At 40.1% G+C, this 17959-nt stretch overlaps 1 protein-coding gene across 5 annotated transcripts in view; it reads left to right on the forward strand.

Moving 5' to 3' along the window:
* The first annotated feature begins 2700 nt into the window (after window positions 1-2700).
* The window catches only part of WDR37 (WD repeat domain 37), a 61348-nt gene continuing 46089 nt past the window's right edge, over window positions 2701-17959 (forward strand). For 2 of the 5 annotated variants that reach the window (XM_042471541.1, XM_042471545.1), the window contains exons 1-2: window positions 2701-2854; window positions 16817-16994. In XM_042471541.1, the coding sequence (XP_042327475.1) occupies window positions 16857-16994 (138 nt within the window). In that variant the 5' untranslated portion in view covers window positions 2701-2854; window positions 16817-16856. Of the gene's footprint in view, window positions 2855-8979; window positions 12978-13177; window positions 13210-16231; window positions 16995-17959 lie in introns of those variants that run through there. The other 3 variants (XM_042471544.1, XM_042471543.1, XM_042471542.1) reach the window with 3 other exon arrangements.

Here is a 17959-nt window from a genome sequence, read left to right on the forward strand (position 1 = left end):
ACTAAATTGTAAAAGCCGCTTCAGATACCGGAAATAAATGAATTAATAAGTTTTGCCAGCAGCTGCGGCTGGTGTTTCAGGCGAATATGGCATGGGAGTGAGTGGGGGGTGTGTGTGTGTATATATTATAATGTGTAAATGACACCTCTATCAACCAAGGGTCACACTGTGTGTGGTGTGTATATATATATCTCATTGGAATACATACACACTGTGTGAGTGATTTACATGTTATAAACCATCCTGGCATAAAATGCTGTTTGAAAACACTGAAATTTTGGACCATGCCAAAACTATTCAGGTCAGAATGGCAGGGAAGCCATTGAAATCCATAAACATCTGGACAACTTCAACAGGAAAGAAGAAACACTTAAAGTAAACAAAGTTTTGGCTAGCAGTCTGAAAAACACCAAGTCAAGACCCAGAGAATGCAAATGAAAACCACCCAGGGTTGGGGTTTTTCTAGCAGACATGGATCACTATTTAAATAGACACCATGTTAGACCTTGCATTCAGCCACAGAATTACAGATAAACATTAATCTCTTCTCTCAACCAACAGTTTATATATACCCCACTCTCTCCCATGCCCGCATTCTCTGAAGATGCCAGCCACAGATGCTGGCGAAACGTCGGAATAAACTCTTCCAGATCATGCCTCATAGCCCAAAAACCACAAAAAAACATGGATGCCGGCCGTGTGAAAGCCTTCAACTTCATATTGAATAAATAAATTGTTTAAAAGGCCTGTGGAGATGGGGACAGGGATCCCAGGAAGTACATGAGTTGCTATGCCTGCTAGGCAAATGTTTGAAAAATCACATTCTAGATAACATTGTGTATATAGCCTGTGGGGCAAAGGGAAGAAGTAGGCTTTGTGTCAATTAAATGTCAAATTCCAATGTATAAGGACTGAGGCAGTGGTGGTGAGTGGTTTGAGTGTTGGATCTAAACTGGAAAAGGGTTCGATTCTTGGTTGGCCATGAAACGGTTACCTTGGGACAGTCAGGAGTCAGAGGAAGGCAATGGCAAACCTCCTGAACAATGAGGAGAAAAGGAAGATAGGTTGTTTAGGGTTGCCATAAGTTGAAAAACCAAGAACATAAGAGGAAAAATGCAACAATTTTTGGACTCTAAGTTGCTCTATCCTAATATTAAAAAAACAAAATTGCTTTTTAAATAGAGGAAAATCAGCCTTAAGATGCTGTCAGATTTTTTCCTCTAGGTTTTTAATGCAGCAAGACTAAAAGGCTTTATTGGAAACTACTACAGCAGGAAGCAGAGAATGCTATTCTGCAAGTGGAAATGGTTGCAGCCATCTCTGAAGGAGGCGGCTGCGCTGCCGCTCCTGGGAAGAAGAAGAAAGAGAAGAGCGCTTATGGCCTGGGAGATTGCAGCCAATTTGTTTCTGGCCAAGATGCTGGAGGGAGAAGGGTTGTGCAATGCCAGTGTCTCAGGGATGCAACTGATCTACTTCTATCAGGCCTCATACTGGTTTGAGCACAGAAGAAGCCAAATAAGATCTATGCATCCTGAATCGGTGGCTTTTTCCTTTTTCTTTTAGAGTTTCTCATTCATGCAAAATCTGGTCCAAATCATGCCCACCAGACCCGAAATTACATAGAGGTCAGTAGTTCCAAAACACATTGCAGAAATAATCCAATTGAGACCTTGTGGCAGAATTGGGGGAATAACACATCAAATTTGCAGATGACACCAAATTGGAGGAATAGCTATACCCAGAGGACCGGATCAAAATTCAAAATGACCTGAATAGACTGAGAAAGCTGGGCCAAAGTAACAAAGAAATTCAACACAGAGAAATGTAAGTAGTACTGCACTTAGGGCAGAAAAATGAAATGCCCAGATATAGGTATGGGGACACTGGCTGAGTGAAACTACGTGTGAAAGGGATCTGGGAGTCCAAGTGGACCACAGTGCGATGCGGCCAGAAAACCTTTCCCCTTCCCTTTTTAAGCACATCAAAGCGGCTTGGTTTCCACAGCTGAGGTGTGTCTCGCTTGTTGCGCTTGTTGGAATGTGGGTTGCCTTCGGCAATTTCTTTTGTCTTGAGCCCTTGCTGCTGTTTTGCGAGTCATAAAGATCCTGCGATCGCAATCAAGAGGGAAGACGCTGAAAGAAAGGAAGGAGGAAGAGCGCCTGTGCATTTAATAGCGTGTCAGTGCTGAGAATTACACATTAGATGCCTTTGGGTCTATGACCTTTCGGGATGCGCCTCGTTGTCTGACGGCGTCAGAAAGCGCAACCCAGTTTGCAAATGCGTTTTGGCCATTGAAAACGTAAACAACCCGTTACATATCGCTGTTGAATGTGTGCAAAGGCGAAACAAATGCACTCTATAAGCAAAAGCGCAAGCAAAATGGTGCCAGATGTAACTGTGGCTGCGTCCGCACTGCAGGGATAATCTGGTTTGAGAGCGCTTTCATCCTCACTGGCGGAATAACCCGGTTCGGTACCGCTTTGACTCTTCCGTCTCAACGCTACGGAATTCTGGGAGTTGGAGTTTGTGGGGTCCAGGGCGGAGCACAGCTTCCGGCGAGGAGCGGAAGTGGTCTCGGTGGTCTGTCTCTATGGTGGCTGTCGGGGCCTAGAGGGAGCGCTTCCGGCGAAGAGCGGAAGTGGTCTCGAGGCGCCGCTGCTGCTGCTGCTCCGGGGCCAGAGCGGTTGAGGGCATTCCGGGAGGGAGACTCAGAGAGGGAGGGAGAGCAGTCTCCTCCGTCGGTGACCGTTCTCTCAGTCTGGCCCCCGGCTCTTGGCTTGTTAATCCGTCAGTCAGCCTCAGCCCCCTCCCTCCCTCCCTCCCTCGGAAGCGCCCCTCCTCGGCTGGACCTCGGGTGAGTCTCCGGGGCCTCTCTCTCCCTCCCGCCCCTCTTCCTTCTTGGCTTTCCCTCATTCTTCCCTCCCTCCCTCCCTCCCTCCCTTCTTCTCCTTCTTCCCCCTTTTCTTTTCTTCCCTCTCTCCCTATTTCCCTCGGCCTCCTCTCTTTTCTTCTTTCCTTTCCTTTCCATCCTCCCTCCCTGTTTCCCTCCTCCCTCCCTTTCATTCCTTCCCTGTTTCTTTCCATCTTTCCCTCTCCTTCCTTCCTTCCCTTTATCTCTGTTTCCCTCCCTCCCTCTCTTTCCTTCTTTCCTTCCCTCCTTCTCTGGTCCTGCCTTTTCAGCCCCGGGCATTAGATTCCGTTAACCTGAGCTCCAGCGGGGTTTCTCCACTTGCCTCTTCCGCCGAGAGGAAGGGGCCGAAGGGAAGAAGGGTTATTCCTCCAGTGTGGATGCAGGCTTAGTTAGGCTCAAAGTGGAGGGCATTTTGAAATGTCCTCCAGGACCAAAGGTTGAGATGGAGGACGTGTCCCGGAAAAGGAGGATGTCTGGTCCCTCTGGCTTAGGGGCCATTATGGGGGGCATGAGGGGCATATGAGGATTTGGGGTGGCTGGGGGACCCTCTGAGTTGGTCTACGGCCGAAGAGGCTGTGTAACACACACACATATGCTTCTCCTTTCTCTCTCTTTGTGGTTGTGTGTCTCTCAGGTCATTTCTGACACAAAACCTATCGTTCTTGGCAGGTTTCTTCAGAGGAGGTTTGCCCTTTTCTAGAGCTTCTAGATGTTGATAGAAGCGATTTGAACTTTGGGCTGTGACTTTGGAGACCAGGTTTGAATCCAGGTTTGGCCGGTTGAAGCCACTGCATGACCTTGGTTAGGTCACACTCTCTCAGCCTCTGAAGACGGCAATGGCAAACTCCTCCTGAGGAAGCTTGCCCAGAAAACCCTATGATACTCATGACCTCAGGGTTCCCATGAGTTAGAAGTGACTTGAAGGCAGATGACAACAACTACACATGTTCACACACACACACGCTCTCATATTCAGAAACATCGCTGTATTAGCCTGGAATATCAAAGCCCACACTGGGCCCTCCTCCGCATTCTCTGGGTCAGGGGCACAGGATCCCTGTGGAAGTGGGGAAACTGCAGGTAAAACATCACTGTTTTTTAAACCTGAGGAAACACCTCTAAGAATCTCTAAGTCCTTCAGTGCAACTCTTAAGGTCAACATTTGCCAGAGGCTGACCACAGAATCATGCTGGAAAACCTATACATCCCTAGATAAGTGTTGTATCTAGTAATCTCTAGGTCCTGCAGTTTTGTGAGGGAAGACCTAGAGATTCCTAGAGAGACGATGTTAATCAAATCTGCAGAAGTCAAAACTGCAAATATGGAAGGGCAACTTATATACACAAACACACACGCGTGAAGGATGTGTGATTAACTGCAATCCTCCTGGGATCCAGGACAAACTTGAAAGAGTGCTGTTGATTTGCTTTTTAATCACACATTTGTGTGTGTGTAGTATGATTGGAATACAGTGTAGAAGTACTTTGTTATGTGTGTTTGTGTTTTAGGGTTTTGTGTTTCAGCACTGGGGGAAATAGGTTTTACAAAGAAAATTGGTTAGCGCCAGTTTTTCAAAACAGCAATAAGGGACTATTGAAATGTATGACATACAGGATTGGCATTTGGGAAGCAGCTATTAATAAGCTTGTCTTCTGCCTAGATTCCAAATGAAAGGATAGATGTTTAGTTAATTATTCAGTTGACTATTTCTCTGTTAAGTTAACATGTCATTGACGTTCATAAATTACCTGATGCACGCAATTTGGTCTTTTTGAAGGATCCACACTCCAAAATATGGAATTTTGTTGTGCAGTCTATCTAAAAAGAAGCAGGGGATATCCCTTATAATTAGGGATACCTGGAAATCCCATATGATGCTCAAACATATCACTTAATGTGAAGGGTGTGTGTGTAGGAAAGTGTGGATTCCTTGCTGAGGAAATAAAAATGAAGATGTAATAGTACTTAATAGTACTTAAATTATATTTTTAAAGCAAGAGAGGGAAAACAGCTGTGTTTTTATTAAATGAGGACTCTTCCTTTTTCAAGGTTTCTTCAAAATATCTCAACAATGAATACGGTCATTTGACTGCAGAGGTGTTCACCAGCACTCTTGCTCCAAGGTGTATTTTTTATGAAGCAGAGACATCCTAGAAAGATAATTAGTCTTGGGAACACTGCCAGTTTCAGAGAGACTTAGCGTTTTAATAAGCTGCTCATTTCCAAACACATTCTCTCTAATAGCTCTTCTATAGTTAGGGAATACGTTAGGCTTCGTTCTACACACCTTTTGCAGGCTTCAGGTTCAAATTAGTAGCAGCTTACAAATAAAAAAATAATTTGCTAAAAAGGTGAAAGGTAGAGGTTATTTTTTAGAAATTGCACGGTGGAGTAGAATTTTAGCAGAGCGGCTATAACTCAATGATAGAGTATGTTCTTGATATAGGCATACCTCACTTAACAAAGCTTCTAACAAAGAAGCTCCTTTTTACAAAGACCTTCAATGCCACCTGGGCCTGAATTCTTCCTTGTCTTCTGTCTAGTTGGAGTTGTTTTTTTAATCAAGTATCAGCTTTGGGAGGGTGGTGAAGGATGGCTTGAGAAACACCGACTTCTGGTATCAGGTTACGGCAGTGTGCCTGCAGTAAACAATGCAGTAAAGCTTGAGCTGGGAAATAATGGTATTCTGCTCTAGCTGATCCTGCACTAGCAATGTGTGCCTGCATACGGCAGGCAAGGTAAACAGTATCCCTTACTGACAGTGTTGCCAACAAGCCTCGAAGATATTCCCCGGAATGTTTTTCCAAAATCCCTGGAATTCCCCAGTATTTTCTGGAATATTCAATCAAAATCCCCAGAAAGAAATTAATTAAATTCCCCGGATTCCGGGGAATTCCCAGGAAATTGGCAACGCTGCTTACTGACCTTGTATGAACAAGAGCAGATAAGGCTTCCTCATCAGTTACTTCCAGCATTTTAAAGAAGCACAGATCTATAGATTTGGCCACCTAAGTGAAAATCATAAGAAAAGCAGAGACAGGTGAAAGACCAAAAAAACCCAAACCAAAAACAAACAAACAAACAAAAAACACTGTATTTTGGAAGAAGCCTTCAGGTGGTTTAAAACGATTTTGTTTACTTCAGTCAGGCCTTACCTGACTTGGCTGCTTCATTTTACAGAGGCATCTTGTTAGTTTGGATAAAAAGTTTGTTGAATTGTTCTTTTTGTAGTGAATGAACCTATCTCTGTTTTTTCCATGTTATTTCTACTTTTGGTACCAAATTTTCTGTTAAAGAAATAATGCTCAGGTATTCATCGACTTCATTAACTGAGGAATGCATTGTTCCCTTGTTATCTTCTGGGGTTCGGTTCCAGGACTACCTGTGGATACCAGAATCCATGGATGCACAAGTCCCATTATATACATTGGTGTAGTAAAATAGCATCCCTTTTATAAAATGGCAAAATCCATGGTTTGCTTTTTGGATTTTTTGTGGTGGAGGATCCCCCCCCCATTTTTGATTTTTTTAAAAAAATATTTTCAAGATGTGGATAGTTGAATCTGTGGATGCATAATCCATGGATATGGAGGACCAATTGTACCTGTAAATAAAACATCCCAGGTTCAACTCCTGTTTCTGGAAAGGTTTGGGAAATTTTGAAATACATGAGGGCTGCTGATAGTCAGGGTAGTGATATGAACAATTTCAGTACTAAATGAGTATTTAACTAAAACTGTGTTACAGAACATGTGATTAAAATACTCGCTGTTTTAGTGCCACTGTCTTGGTGCCACGTGTTTTAGCACATCTAGGCTGTAAATATTGGCCATGCTTTGGTAGGTTAGATGTGTTTCTCAGTTATTGGGAGCTTTCTTCTCTTTTCAACTAGAAACTCTTAATGCAAAATTTATATAGTAGGTTGGGGCACCCCGTGGGCCTCAGCATCATTGCTTATGCAGTGTTTCCTTATTTGTTTGGTCTACCAGCAGCTGCACCATCATTTTTGAGTTGTAGTAGTACCAGCAGCTCCCCACATGTGCAATGCATAGGATATATAGAATGTCCCCTACTTTGGCAGATTAGAGTAGAGGAGTGATTGTAGGAAATAAGGAAGAGCACTAAAAAGCTATTTTAAAAGTAACAAAAACAATAGGAATAAAGAAAGGGGTAAGGGGGGTTGTTATTACAGGAAAAAAATTAGCCTCACATTTATATTTTATGTACATACCTTATGTAAAAAAATACAGATTTTTTTTTGTGTCTCTTTTCAGTAACAGAATCGATTAATTACTCTGAAAATAGGCTGGAAAACTTGCTTGGATTCTAAGGAACAAACTTACACATCTGATCCCTTTTAAAAAATAACATGCTATTGACATTTTGTGAGCAAGATTAGTGGGTTTGAACTTTTAAGGACACTGGGTAAGCCTTTTTTTTAAAACCCTTCTATCAGAACAGGATAAACTTGTAAATGTGGTAATAAGAAAATGGAACAGATTATCTGTTTTCTGATTAGAGATTAGATGTGGCTTTAAGGCACACACATTATTATCCAGGTATGCTTATGATAAGGAGAAGAAAGTGACCAAGTGATTCCATAGTGGTTCATAAAAGCTTGCAATTTTTTTAAGTCTATAAAAAACTAGATTAGGTAAAATCCAATACAGAAAATTCCTTACTGGAATGGATAAGGTAGTTCACCTGGACAAATTATCTAATCTGGAGAACTTTCATGTATGCTGTTGAAATTAGCCACGTTACAGCACCATTTGCCCCTATCAAGTACTTCCAATATTGTGTATTATATTGCTTATAGAAATCCTTGTTTGAAACACAGACTGTATTATGGGGAAAGTATTCCCATGTTGGATTGTGACACTTGATAGACCTTAAATTCAGTTCTTTGGAGATAGGCAATAGAAAGCCAACTCTTTATGCCATTATTTCCTAGTATAGTGACAGTGAACCTTTTACACACCGAATGCCCAAACCGCAACCCAGACCCCACTTATTTATTGCAAAGTGCCATGTCCTTCTGGCTTTCTACTAAGAAACTCTGGCAAACTCTGTGCTAGGGCGACAGCATGTGTGCCCACAGAGAGGAGGGCTCTGAGTGCCACCTTTGGCACGTGTGCCATAGGTTCGCCATCACTGTCCTAGTAGCTAGGAGTAGGTGGATATCATCTGCACTGGACATTGAATAATTCCAAAAGCCAGGTGATGTACATCTACTCAGATTTCCACATTATGCCCTATTTCAGTGCACTTCCTTTCCTGTCTTAGCATTTTCTTACCAGGGTATATCAGATGTGGTTTTCCTTATGCTTGTTTCCTTCCCTGTGTAGCCTACCTCCATCTGTTGGGTCTCTAACTGCCAGCTGAATTTCTGGCTCCTGTCCCAGGGTAATGACTATGAGTCTGCTTCATCTTATGTTTTTTTCCTTTGGTGCTGACGATAATGCTTTCTGCTTAGGCAGTTTATCAAAGGCCTAGCAGGCTGTCCTCTGGGATTCTAATGCCAGGAAAGGAAGAAGAGCTTTGATGTACATGAAGGACAGACCACTTACTTCCCTAGAGTGTGACTGGTAATGTTAGTGACCCAATTTGCTCTCATGGTATTATAAACTATGTTTGGACATTGAGCATTTTCTCATTAAGTTCTGCATATGTTTTGCTTCTGATTGGTATTTGTCCTCAGTCATGATACAGGGGCTTCCCACTGATACACAGGGGCTTTGGCTATTGATCTTCACCATAGTGAAATATAAGATAATGGAGGATCATGCAATTAAGTTTCAGTATGATAAGGTGTTTGAGACCAGATCTTCCTGTCAATTTAAGTATGATTCTCATCCAAAGCATACTGCAGAAGTAATCCAGTTTGAGACTGCTTTAACTGCCCTGACTCAGTGCTAGAGAATTCTGGGAATTATAGTTTATTGTGGCACCAGAGCTCTGACCATAAAGGCTAAATGTCTCACAAAACTCCAGTTCCCAGTTCCCTAGCATTAAGCTAGGGCATTTAAAGCAGTCTCAATCTGGATTATTTCTGCAGTGTTTTTTGGATCAGAATCAGACTTAAATTGTCAGGAAGATCTGGTCTCAAACATTTGTCTTATGACTCTAGCAGTAGAGCTGTGCTTTCCTTAATGCAAGCATGCTGTGGTGATATTTACTAACACTATAGTAACAAGCTAGATTGGCTAGATTAGGCACCATCCATGTTTGGTACCTGGACAGTGATACAAGTCCAGACTGTAATTGAACCTGTAATATGATTACATATAATTGTGAAGTGGAGTTTCCAAAAGCCACAGAAACCTTTCATATGGATGATAGAATTTCTTGGCAAATATGTGTTTTAAATGGTTAAAATGTTTTTGGTCAGTGTATCTAGATCAAATAGTACTAGGGGTAATTTGTTAGAATTTTTGAGTTGACTCTTATGAAAGTGAGTAACAGTGAAAATGAAAACAGGTATATGACTTGTACGTTGATCATCATCTTATTTGATTCTTTCCTCCCCTTTCTTTTTTACTTTAATTATACTTAAGTCTGAGAGGTTCCTACCCTAAGAGTCTTACAGTCTAAAACATATGCAGGAGAAGAAAGGAATATTAGAGTTTGGCATAAACAGGAAAAATGTATGTTGTTATATACACCTATACATTTGCTGAGGTACAGGCAAGATATAGAGTAACTTGAACTAAGTACCGTTGGAGACAAGTAATTTGAAAGATGAAGAAAAAACCCAGTAATGATTGACTGCTGTCTAGGTGATAGCTGAGCAGTTGTGGCTGTCTGTATGTTTTTTGGAGTATAAACACTAGTTTGTATGGTCAGTCATGGCTCAGAAACATACAATCTAGATGAGGGAAGCAGCAGTTCCAGGTGGAGATTGAAACACAAGTAGTCAGGGCATACAGAAGCTCTTGGAGGTCTTCTCTGATAGTTACCCAGGTGGATGGGCCAGGGAATAGCAATACTTTTCTGCTTTCAGAAGAAGCTTTCATTTTATCCCTAAAGAATCCATTCCATATCTTATTGGCTGAGGATCCTTTGCATGTTGGAGGATTTCTGAGGAACATCTTGAGTTCACACCCAGTTCTCCTATACTGTATTCTCTAAACTTCTTTGGTTCTGTTTTCCTGGGGTGACCCAGCTATCATTTAGGAGTAGTTATCCAGTATGATTATCTTACCATGGGAACCTTGAAACGTTTGGGAATTTTGGTTTCCATGGAATACAGTTTGAAAAGTGTTGTTCTGTTTCATAATATCTAACCTTTTCTTTTGCTCTTTGGGACTGGGCACACGGGCCATAAAGGCTGGCCTGGGGGCAGAGTCGGGGCGTGGCGTCCATGTGACCCTTGCCCTGACTCTTCCCCTATGGCAGCATGATGTCACACGCTGCTCCACATGGCACACAACATCATGGTGCTCCTCTGGCGCTGTGTCCACACAATGCAGCGCCAAAGGAGTGCCTTAAAGCCGCGGCCCCACAGCCATCGCTCCCTTTCCAGGGCGCAAAAAGGAGCCACTTTTTGCAGCTCCTTTTTGTGCCCTGGAAAAGATAGACTGGGGAGTGGCATGCAGCAGTGGCTGCAGGCCATTCCTCGGGGGCAGTCTGCACAGCCTCTTTGTTAAGTATATATGTCAAAATAAATGAGTTAAGTCTTGAAGGTGACACAACAACCTGCTCCCCCCCCCCCCCCCCATCTGACTTACACAACCACCACTTTGAAAATGTGAACTCATTTGTTTCATGTTTGTTAAATAGAACGTATAGGAGGTCACTTCTTTAGGTAGTCACTACCAGAGTCTTAGGCTACTTATGCATGACAGAAATAATCCAGTTTGACACTACTTTAACTGCCATGGCTCAATTCTGTGGAATTCTGGGGATTGAAGTTGGATTATACCAAGTCCATGGTATCCTGATCCAGGTTCCAACTTGGATCAGTACCTGGGGTGACGTGGTGATGAGCGGGTGTTTACACACCCTTCTGCCAATGTGCCATTGACCTGTTCATTCTGGGACTGGCAGATCTGTTTTTGGACTTGCCAAACCCAGCCTGGGGCTAATGGCCTGCAGATAGGACAGGACAACATGAAGCAGGGGGAATGTAAGCTTTTTGGCCCTTGCCTACAGGCCCTCAGTTGCATTCTTTCTATTCCTATTGTCTTCTGAGGGTATCCCTTGGTAATAATAGTGCCTGTTTAAAATTTGAATCAGAATCAAACTGTATATTAGACACTGAAACAGAAAAGGGTGGAGGTCTTGCCTCAATTTTTCTGCTTTAGTCTGCCACCCTCCCATTTCCCCAGTCTTTTAGTCACCTGAAACAAACAACAAAAAAAGGAAGTACACTGCTTTAGTAATTCTTTCCACATTTTGACACTTCCTGAAACAGAGATACTTGGCTTTCAGAACCACATACATCCAAGGGATTTCCCTCCCTTTCGTTATACAACTCAACTTGATTATTGAATATATAAGCAAGCAAGCTATAACTAATGTTAAAGAAGTGACTTTTGAGGAGAATTCATACCCTCATTGCCAGACTTTGTTGCTTATTCAGGCAAAAGATTATTGTTTTGCATTTATTCATTTTACATGGAACTTGATATCTTCCCTATTTCAAGCATTTTATTTAAATGGAGAGATCAGGTGTGATGAAATGAATACTGTATTAAAATACTGAAATAATGGCATTCAAAATGTACATATACATAATTGTATTCTTTTTGCTGTTGTGTAGAATACATTTTTTCTCTTCCTTGTGTGGGAAGATTTGCTAGTATGTAAATGATTTAAACCCAGTCATTTTTCTTTTTTCTTTGTGCGAAAATACTATATGTGTGCATGTCAAAGGTGGGTTATCTACAATTTATCAAACTAGTTCTGAACTTATGTGCATTCTGAATACTGACATGAGCAGTTTGGAGGGGGAGAGCCGGAAGAGAGTTCCAGAGAGTAAAATAGAATATGCAGTTTTGACTTTGAATAATCGGTTGTAGGCTTATTATTCAAGCAATTAGTCTGAAAAAATGCCTTTGCTGTGAGTGTAACTGAAATTAACAAATTGTTAGTCAATTCAGATAATACATTTGCGGGTTTAGTTGCTAGTAACCACTATTATTTGGAGGGATGAGGCTTTTAGGGGTGCAAAGTAAGATATTTGGGCTCCATAATTTTTTGCAGATACAGTATTCAACACAGTTGTATAAAGCCGTGGTTCCCAAACTTTGGTCCTCCAGATGTTTTGGACTTCAGGTCCCAGAATTCCTGACTTCAGGCCAAGCTAGCTAGGCTTTTGAGAGTTAAAGTCCAAAACACCTGGAGGACCAGAGTTTGGGAATCACTGGTATAAAATGTAGCTGCTGAAGTAGGTGGTGTCTTTTCTGCAAGTGACGTCTAGCACCATTTAGCTGACCCCTTACCGCCCCTTTATTTATGTGAAAAATTCACAACATATACCAGTGCCACTGACAATTCAAAAGCATTGGGGTCAGACTCACTCCAGAGAAATGTGTGATGTTTGCCAAGTGGTATGGGTCAGGTCTTCACCAACCGTTCCTATGTTAACTTGCCTGATTGTCCTGCATGTTGCCATTTGCAGGCTACAGTCATTGTGCTGTGGCTACCATAAATTCCATCTGACAGAATGAGAATTGCTGAACCGAGCTTCCTGACGATTTTGAGCAATTTTTACAACGTTGTGTTCATACGCCATGCTGTGTTAACTTACTGTTTTGGACCATATGTAATTACATTTTGTAAGACTATTTGGCTCACCGTGGCTTGGATGCTGGTGTACTAAGAGGTGGACTCAATTCACTCTGCAGTTACATGCAGATGAGTGAACTTGATCTTGATTGAAAACTAGTCTAGAATAATTCTACTGACATTGATGCCATGGTTTCAGTGTAAGTCTCATTGAAATAAGTAAGTTGCAAGTTTAAGTAGGTAAATTTGGGATGGTGCTGTAGGGGTGCCTTTCTGCTCTGTAGATATTGCTGTCCCAAGAGCATGAATCAGCAAGAGTCCGATCATACTAAAGGTAAACTGCTACATAATTTGAACTGTTTGTTTTCTAATTTTTCAGTGGTTTATGATTGTTGCCTTTACCATCCTTGTTAGCAAGCATTTGGAAGCAGGAATAATTTTGCATGCTTCGTGTACAATTAACTTGCACATTTTAAAGTCTTTTGATTTGTTTTTGAATGTTTCACTAATCAATATCTAATATGGTTTTCATAGGATATGTAACATGACACTGATATACTGGACAGGTAATTGCCATTGTTTTGAAAACCTAATCTTATACGGGGAAGCCAGGTAACTGGCAAAAATTATCAGCTGTTTGTCTCCTTGTAGCATCATATTCTTAAGGACCTGTTCAATTAATGTAATTTTTAAATCTGTAAGATGTTGTGAAATGTGCAGCTGGTGATGACATAAATCACTTTTTCAGCTTGGAGACGTGATTTATGACAAACATTTAAAATAATTTTCCTTTGATGTTTATAAAGCTGTTCTAATAAGGCTGTTCTGTATTTCTTATAATGCTGTTCTAATAAGGCTGTTCTTTATTTCTAGTGAAGTGGCTTGTGGATAGATTTACCAAGTAATCTTCTACATGTCTAACCAGAAATAAATTGCACTGAGTTCAGTGTGAGTTATTTCTAAGGATATATAAGACTGCATTTTAAAAATAATATGAAATACACTTAGAGCTACTTCACACATGATGTTTTTCCTACACTGGCTTGCTAATTTAGCTGTACTAAAATATTCACTCGTCATTACAGTGGTGTATGTTTCTTGTACACCAGGATTCCCCATTTAGGAGAAACATCACATGTCAGCTGGCACCTGAAGATTGACCCTGCCTGTTACTTCTCGCTTTCTCTTCTGTGTATGCTTGCTTGCTGCCTCTTTAATGTTAGGTTTTTTCTTCTTGCAAGACCTGGGAGAGGGCTGCATGTGACATGTTTCCCTGAATAATGCATGCATTTTGCAGCCATGCTATTGCATGAAGTTAGTCCATGGAGCATTAGTGCAATGAAACACAGAATGGTGATATCCAAATAAGTAAACTGTTAGCATTTAATAAATGAATAACTAACTCTGCTCTTCAAATTATATTACCTTTGAGGGGTTGACAGTGTCTTGTTAAGTTTATTTAGCCCTTTCCTCCTGATTATGTAGACGTTTTAGTTTTTGCCTAAACTAGATTTGGCAACCCATTAGGCAAGGCCTGTACTTAAGTGTTCGTATAGCCATTCATTTCTTTAGAATCTTTACAAATAGTATTAGTACAGTAGATGCTAGTGCAGTTTCTTCCTACTCACCAAATTTGGCTTGTATCACTTTAATTGTGGCTTCAGCTTTCTGTCTCTTATTTTATTGCTAACTGCTGTCAAATTGACTTTGGCTTATGGTGACCCTATGAATCAAAGACCTTCAGGTCACCCATCCTATCATCAACAGCCCTGTTCAGGTCTTGCAGATTCAGAACCGTGTCTTCCTTGATAGACAATGTCTTATCAATTTGTAATGCAGTCTTCCTTTTTTCCTACTGGCTTCTACCTTTCCAAGCATTATTGTCTTTTCTAGTGAATCATGTCTTTTCATATGTCCAGTATTAATTTTGTCATCTTAGCTTCAAGGGAGTGTTCAGGTTTGATTTTTCTGTACCACCTATTTATTTGTCTTTTTAGTAGTCTACACTATCCATAGAACTCTATCCCTTCACCAAATTTTAATGAGCTCATTTTCTTTCTATCAGCTTTCCTTCATTGGCCAATTTTTCACAATCTACATAGTCATGGGAAATATAAGGACGTGGGCAATCCTAACTTTAGTATTCAGTGATATATCTTTACACTTCAGGACCTTGTCTGGTTTCTTCATAGCTACCCTTCCATGTCCTAGTCTTCTTCTGATTTCTTAGCTGGAATCAGTTGAAAGAACCCTATAGCTAAATAAGATTTCACTTCCTTTATGTTGTGAATTAGGAAAAAAATGATAAAATTGTGGAAGAGTAGATTTTTATCTGGACACAGTTAATGCCTCATGAGGAAAATGTATTTCTCTGATAATTATGAAAGAAATCTGGGAAGAGTTAAATGAAATAATTTAATAATAGAATTTGAAAAAGAGGTCCTATGTGCAATGTGGAGTTGGTCTGACAGAACTAACATTAATAGACTGACTTTATTTAAGGTGATGTTGCACATGGGGATATCTTCCACGTTGCTGATAATCATTTGCTTAATTGTGAAAATAGTGCTTAGCTGGTAGACATGGAAAAAAGGCTACATCAAGAAGATACCCTTTACTTACATAGACATACCAAAAGGAAAGGACATAATTGAACTGTATTTTTCTGTGTTGATCTCAGATGACCTATCTATACTGCATTGACTTAACTTAAACTTAATACATTTTATCTTTGGCTTTATATTTCATAACCAAGAATTTTTCAAATCCTAACCATCCCCTAGTTGTTACAAGTGTGACCGTGCTCATTCCTAGTTTATTGGAGCATGTTGTCATCTATCCCAGGATTAGGGGTAAGAGCATAGTTGTTTTAAATCCTGCTCAAAATTCTTTGCTTACTGTTTCTGTTTCTTTGCGCTACCAGATTGTGGATCTTGCACTGTCATTGCTGTTCTATTAAATTTCCAGAGAATTAACATTGCTTTCTGTCAGATGAACTGATAGCCTTTTAAATCTTGATCTCAAAGCAGTGATGCTGTTCTCTACTGAAAGTAGAAATAAACTTCTTATGTGAACATATGGACTGTCAGCAATTAATGAAATCTCAAATCATTAACTATGATGCATAATTGATTAAAATTACACATGAATGAGAACACTCTGTGTTTTTGAAATTATGCATGTATGTGTATGGCTCTATTTTAGAAGGGGCAACCTTTCTCATGGAACAGGGGAAGAATACTTCAATTAAGATGGTATCTGCCTCTCATAGATTTTTAAAGTATTTGTATTAAACACAATACATATTAATAAAAATCTACTGCTGGATAAATGGTGATCACCTTTTTAATCAGACTAAAAGTTGATTAGATGCAGACCTAATTGTTTAAGTGATTAAATGTTGCAGCCCTAATTGATGGCGGAAGGGAGAGTCGGAAATGAAAAATGCTGCTCACTTAGTAGCCTCATATTTATTTTTAGAAGCTGTGGATGCGGTACAGTTCTTGTACACATCAGTACATAAAGTACTTTTTTTTTTTTGAAGGGAGCAAAATAATTCATGAATCGGTGAGTCTGGCTGAAGTCATGGAATGTAGACTCAATTTAAATGTGTTTTATGGAATTAAATTTTGAAGTATCTAAAATGACTTGATAGAGGCAAGCAAACCTTAGTAAAGATTTGTTTCTAGATAATTTGCCTGAGACACTGCCTTTTAAATATCATCCTGCAATGTATGTCCAGCTACTGGTATATTTATCACTTTGCATGTGTTTCATTGAACTACAGTAGATATTGGTTGTTTGCTGAAAGCATTTTGGAACTCTCAGTTGTTTTGCAATTCAGTGGGAGTGCATTTTAAAAATGCATAGTAGATCTCGATGGGATTGATCTTTTTTATGGTTTGCTTTGTACAAAGCGCTTAATAGTGAAAGTGATGTAATTATTTGTGGAATTAATAGTCATTATCAGCAACTTCTTTCTAAAGAAGTGAAATCACAGCTTTAATCTTAATTAAATAAGTTTTTCTTATTTTCTGGAAATATTTGATTAAGAAAAAACTTACCTTAAAATCATTAAAGAATTCAGCAAGCCTAAACATTTCCATTACAGTTGTTACTTAAAAATGTAACTTGTTGCAAGAGGCAAGCTTTAATACTTAATGCTTGGTTTAGTTTATCTTAGGAGCTTCTGGGAAGTTATTTTTTTGAAGTAATGCCCACAGAAAGTGGAAGTTGTGCCACTGCTCGCCAAGCAAAGCAGAAGCGCAAGTCTCACAGTCTTTCTATACGGCGAACCAACAGTTCTGAGCAAGAGCGATCAGGATTGCAGAGAGAAATGCTGGAAGGCCAGGTAAACGTGATTAGAAAATGTCTCTACATGTGTGTATGCTCTTAACTTTTCGAATTAACCTCTACAATATTAGGGCAGGTTACAGTACCTTGATAACAATCCACTGAACAACAGATCTAATCACAGATTAAAAAGACATGTAATAAGCTAATATGGAAGGCACATTTTCAAGCATAAAGACTTAAAACGCCTAGGAAGAAATGTCTTTGAAATGTGGGTGTCCCTAAGAACTGTGATCTTGTTCCTTGTTATCATAATCTTTCCAAGTAGGTTTGGGGATGAGGTTGCTGTTTTGAGTTTCATGCCTGACCTAGGAGGCACATTCAGATGATTGTTCAGCAGTTAATAAACCATGTTTAATGAAGAGAGGAACAGGTGTTATTTTTGAGCCAACTTCCTCTCCATCATCCCCTCAGCCTATTGATGATTAAGAAATAAAGAAAGTAAGCACAGTCTGACTCACGAGTGGTTAAGCTCCTGATTTGGACATGTTGGGGAACATTGTGTGGAGGGAAGGGGCCAAAGTGGTGTGTTTAGTGCCACACTTGTTCTTGCCTTCATAAGCCAGGTTTTTTTATTTGAAAATTCAAATAATTATCCAAACATGACCATCATCTCTTCAGTTTTGTAAAAAGAAAAGATTCCCCAAGTTTCTATAAATTAGAAAGTTTGTTATCTCAATTTGAACAACAAAAGCAACAAACACCAAAACCTGTTTGTAGGAGTATTGGCCAATATTCAAGAATTCTGAACTTTTAATGAACCAAAGTGTGTTCTTTTGGAACCCACCTTTTTTGGTTTGGAAATTTGCTTAGTTTTTCTCTTTTAGTGTTAGTTCTTTCTAACCTTTCAGGTGAAGTGCTGTTTAAATCTCAAAGTTTATTGGGGAGACATAGGTTTGATATGGACATTCAGTATCCAGAAGTGATTTTTTCATGGAAAACAAGACATGATCTTTAGAATGA

This window comes from Sceloporus undulatus, chromosome 6 (genome assembly GCF_019175285.1).
Source record: "Sceloporus undulatus isolate JIND9_A2432 ecotype Alabama chromosome 6, SceUnd_v1.1, whole genome shotgun sequence".
Classification (NCBI taxonomy): Eukaryota; Metazoa; Chordata; class Lepidosauria; order Squamata; family Phrynosomatidae; genus Sceloporus; species Sceloporus undulatus.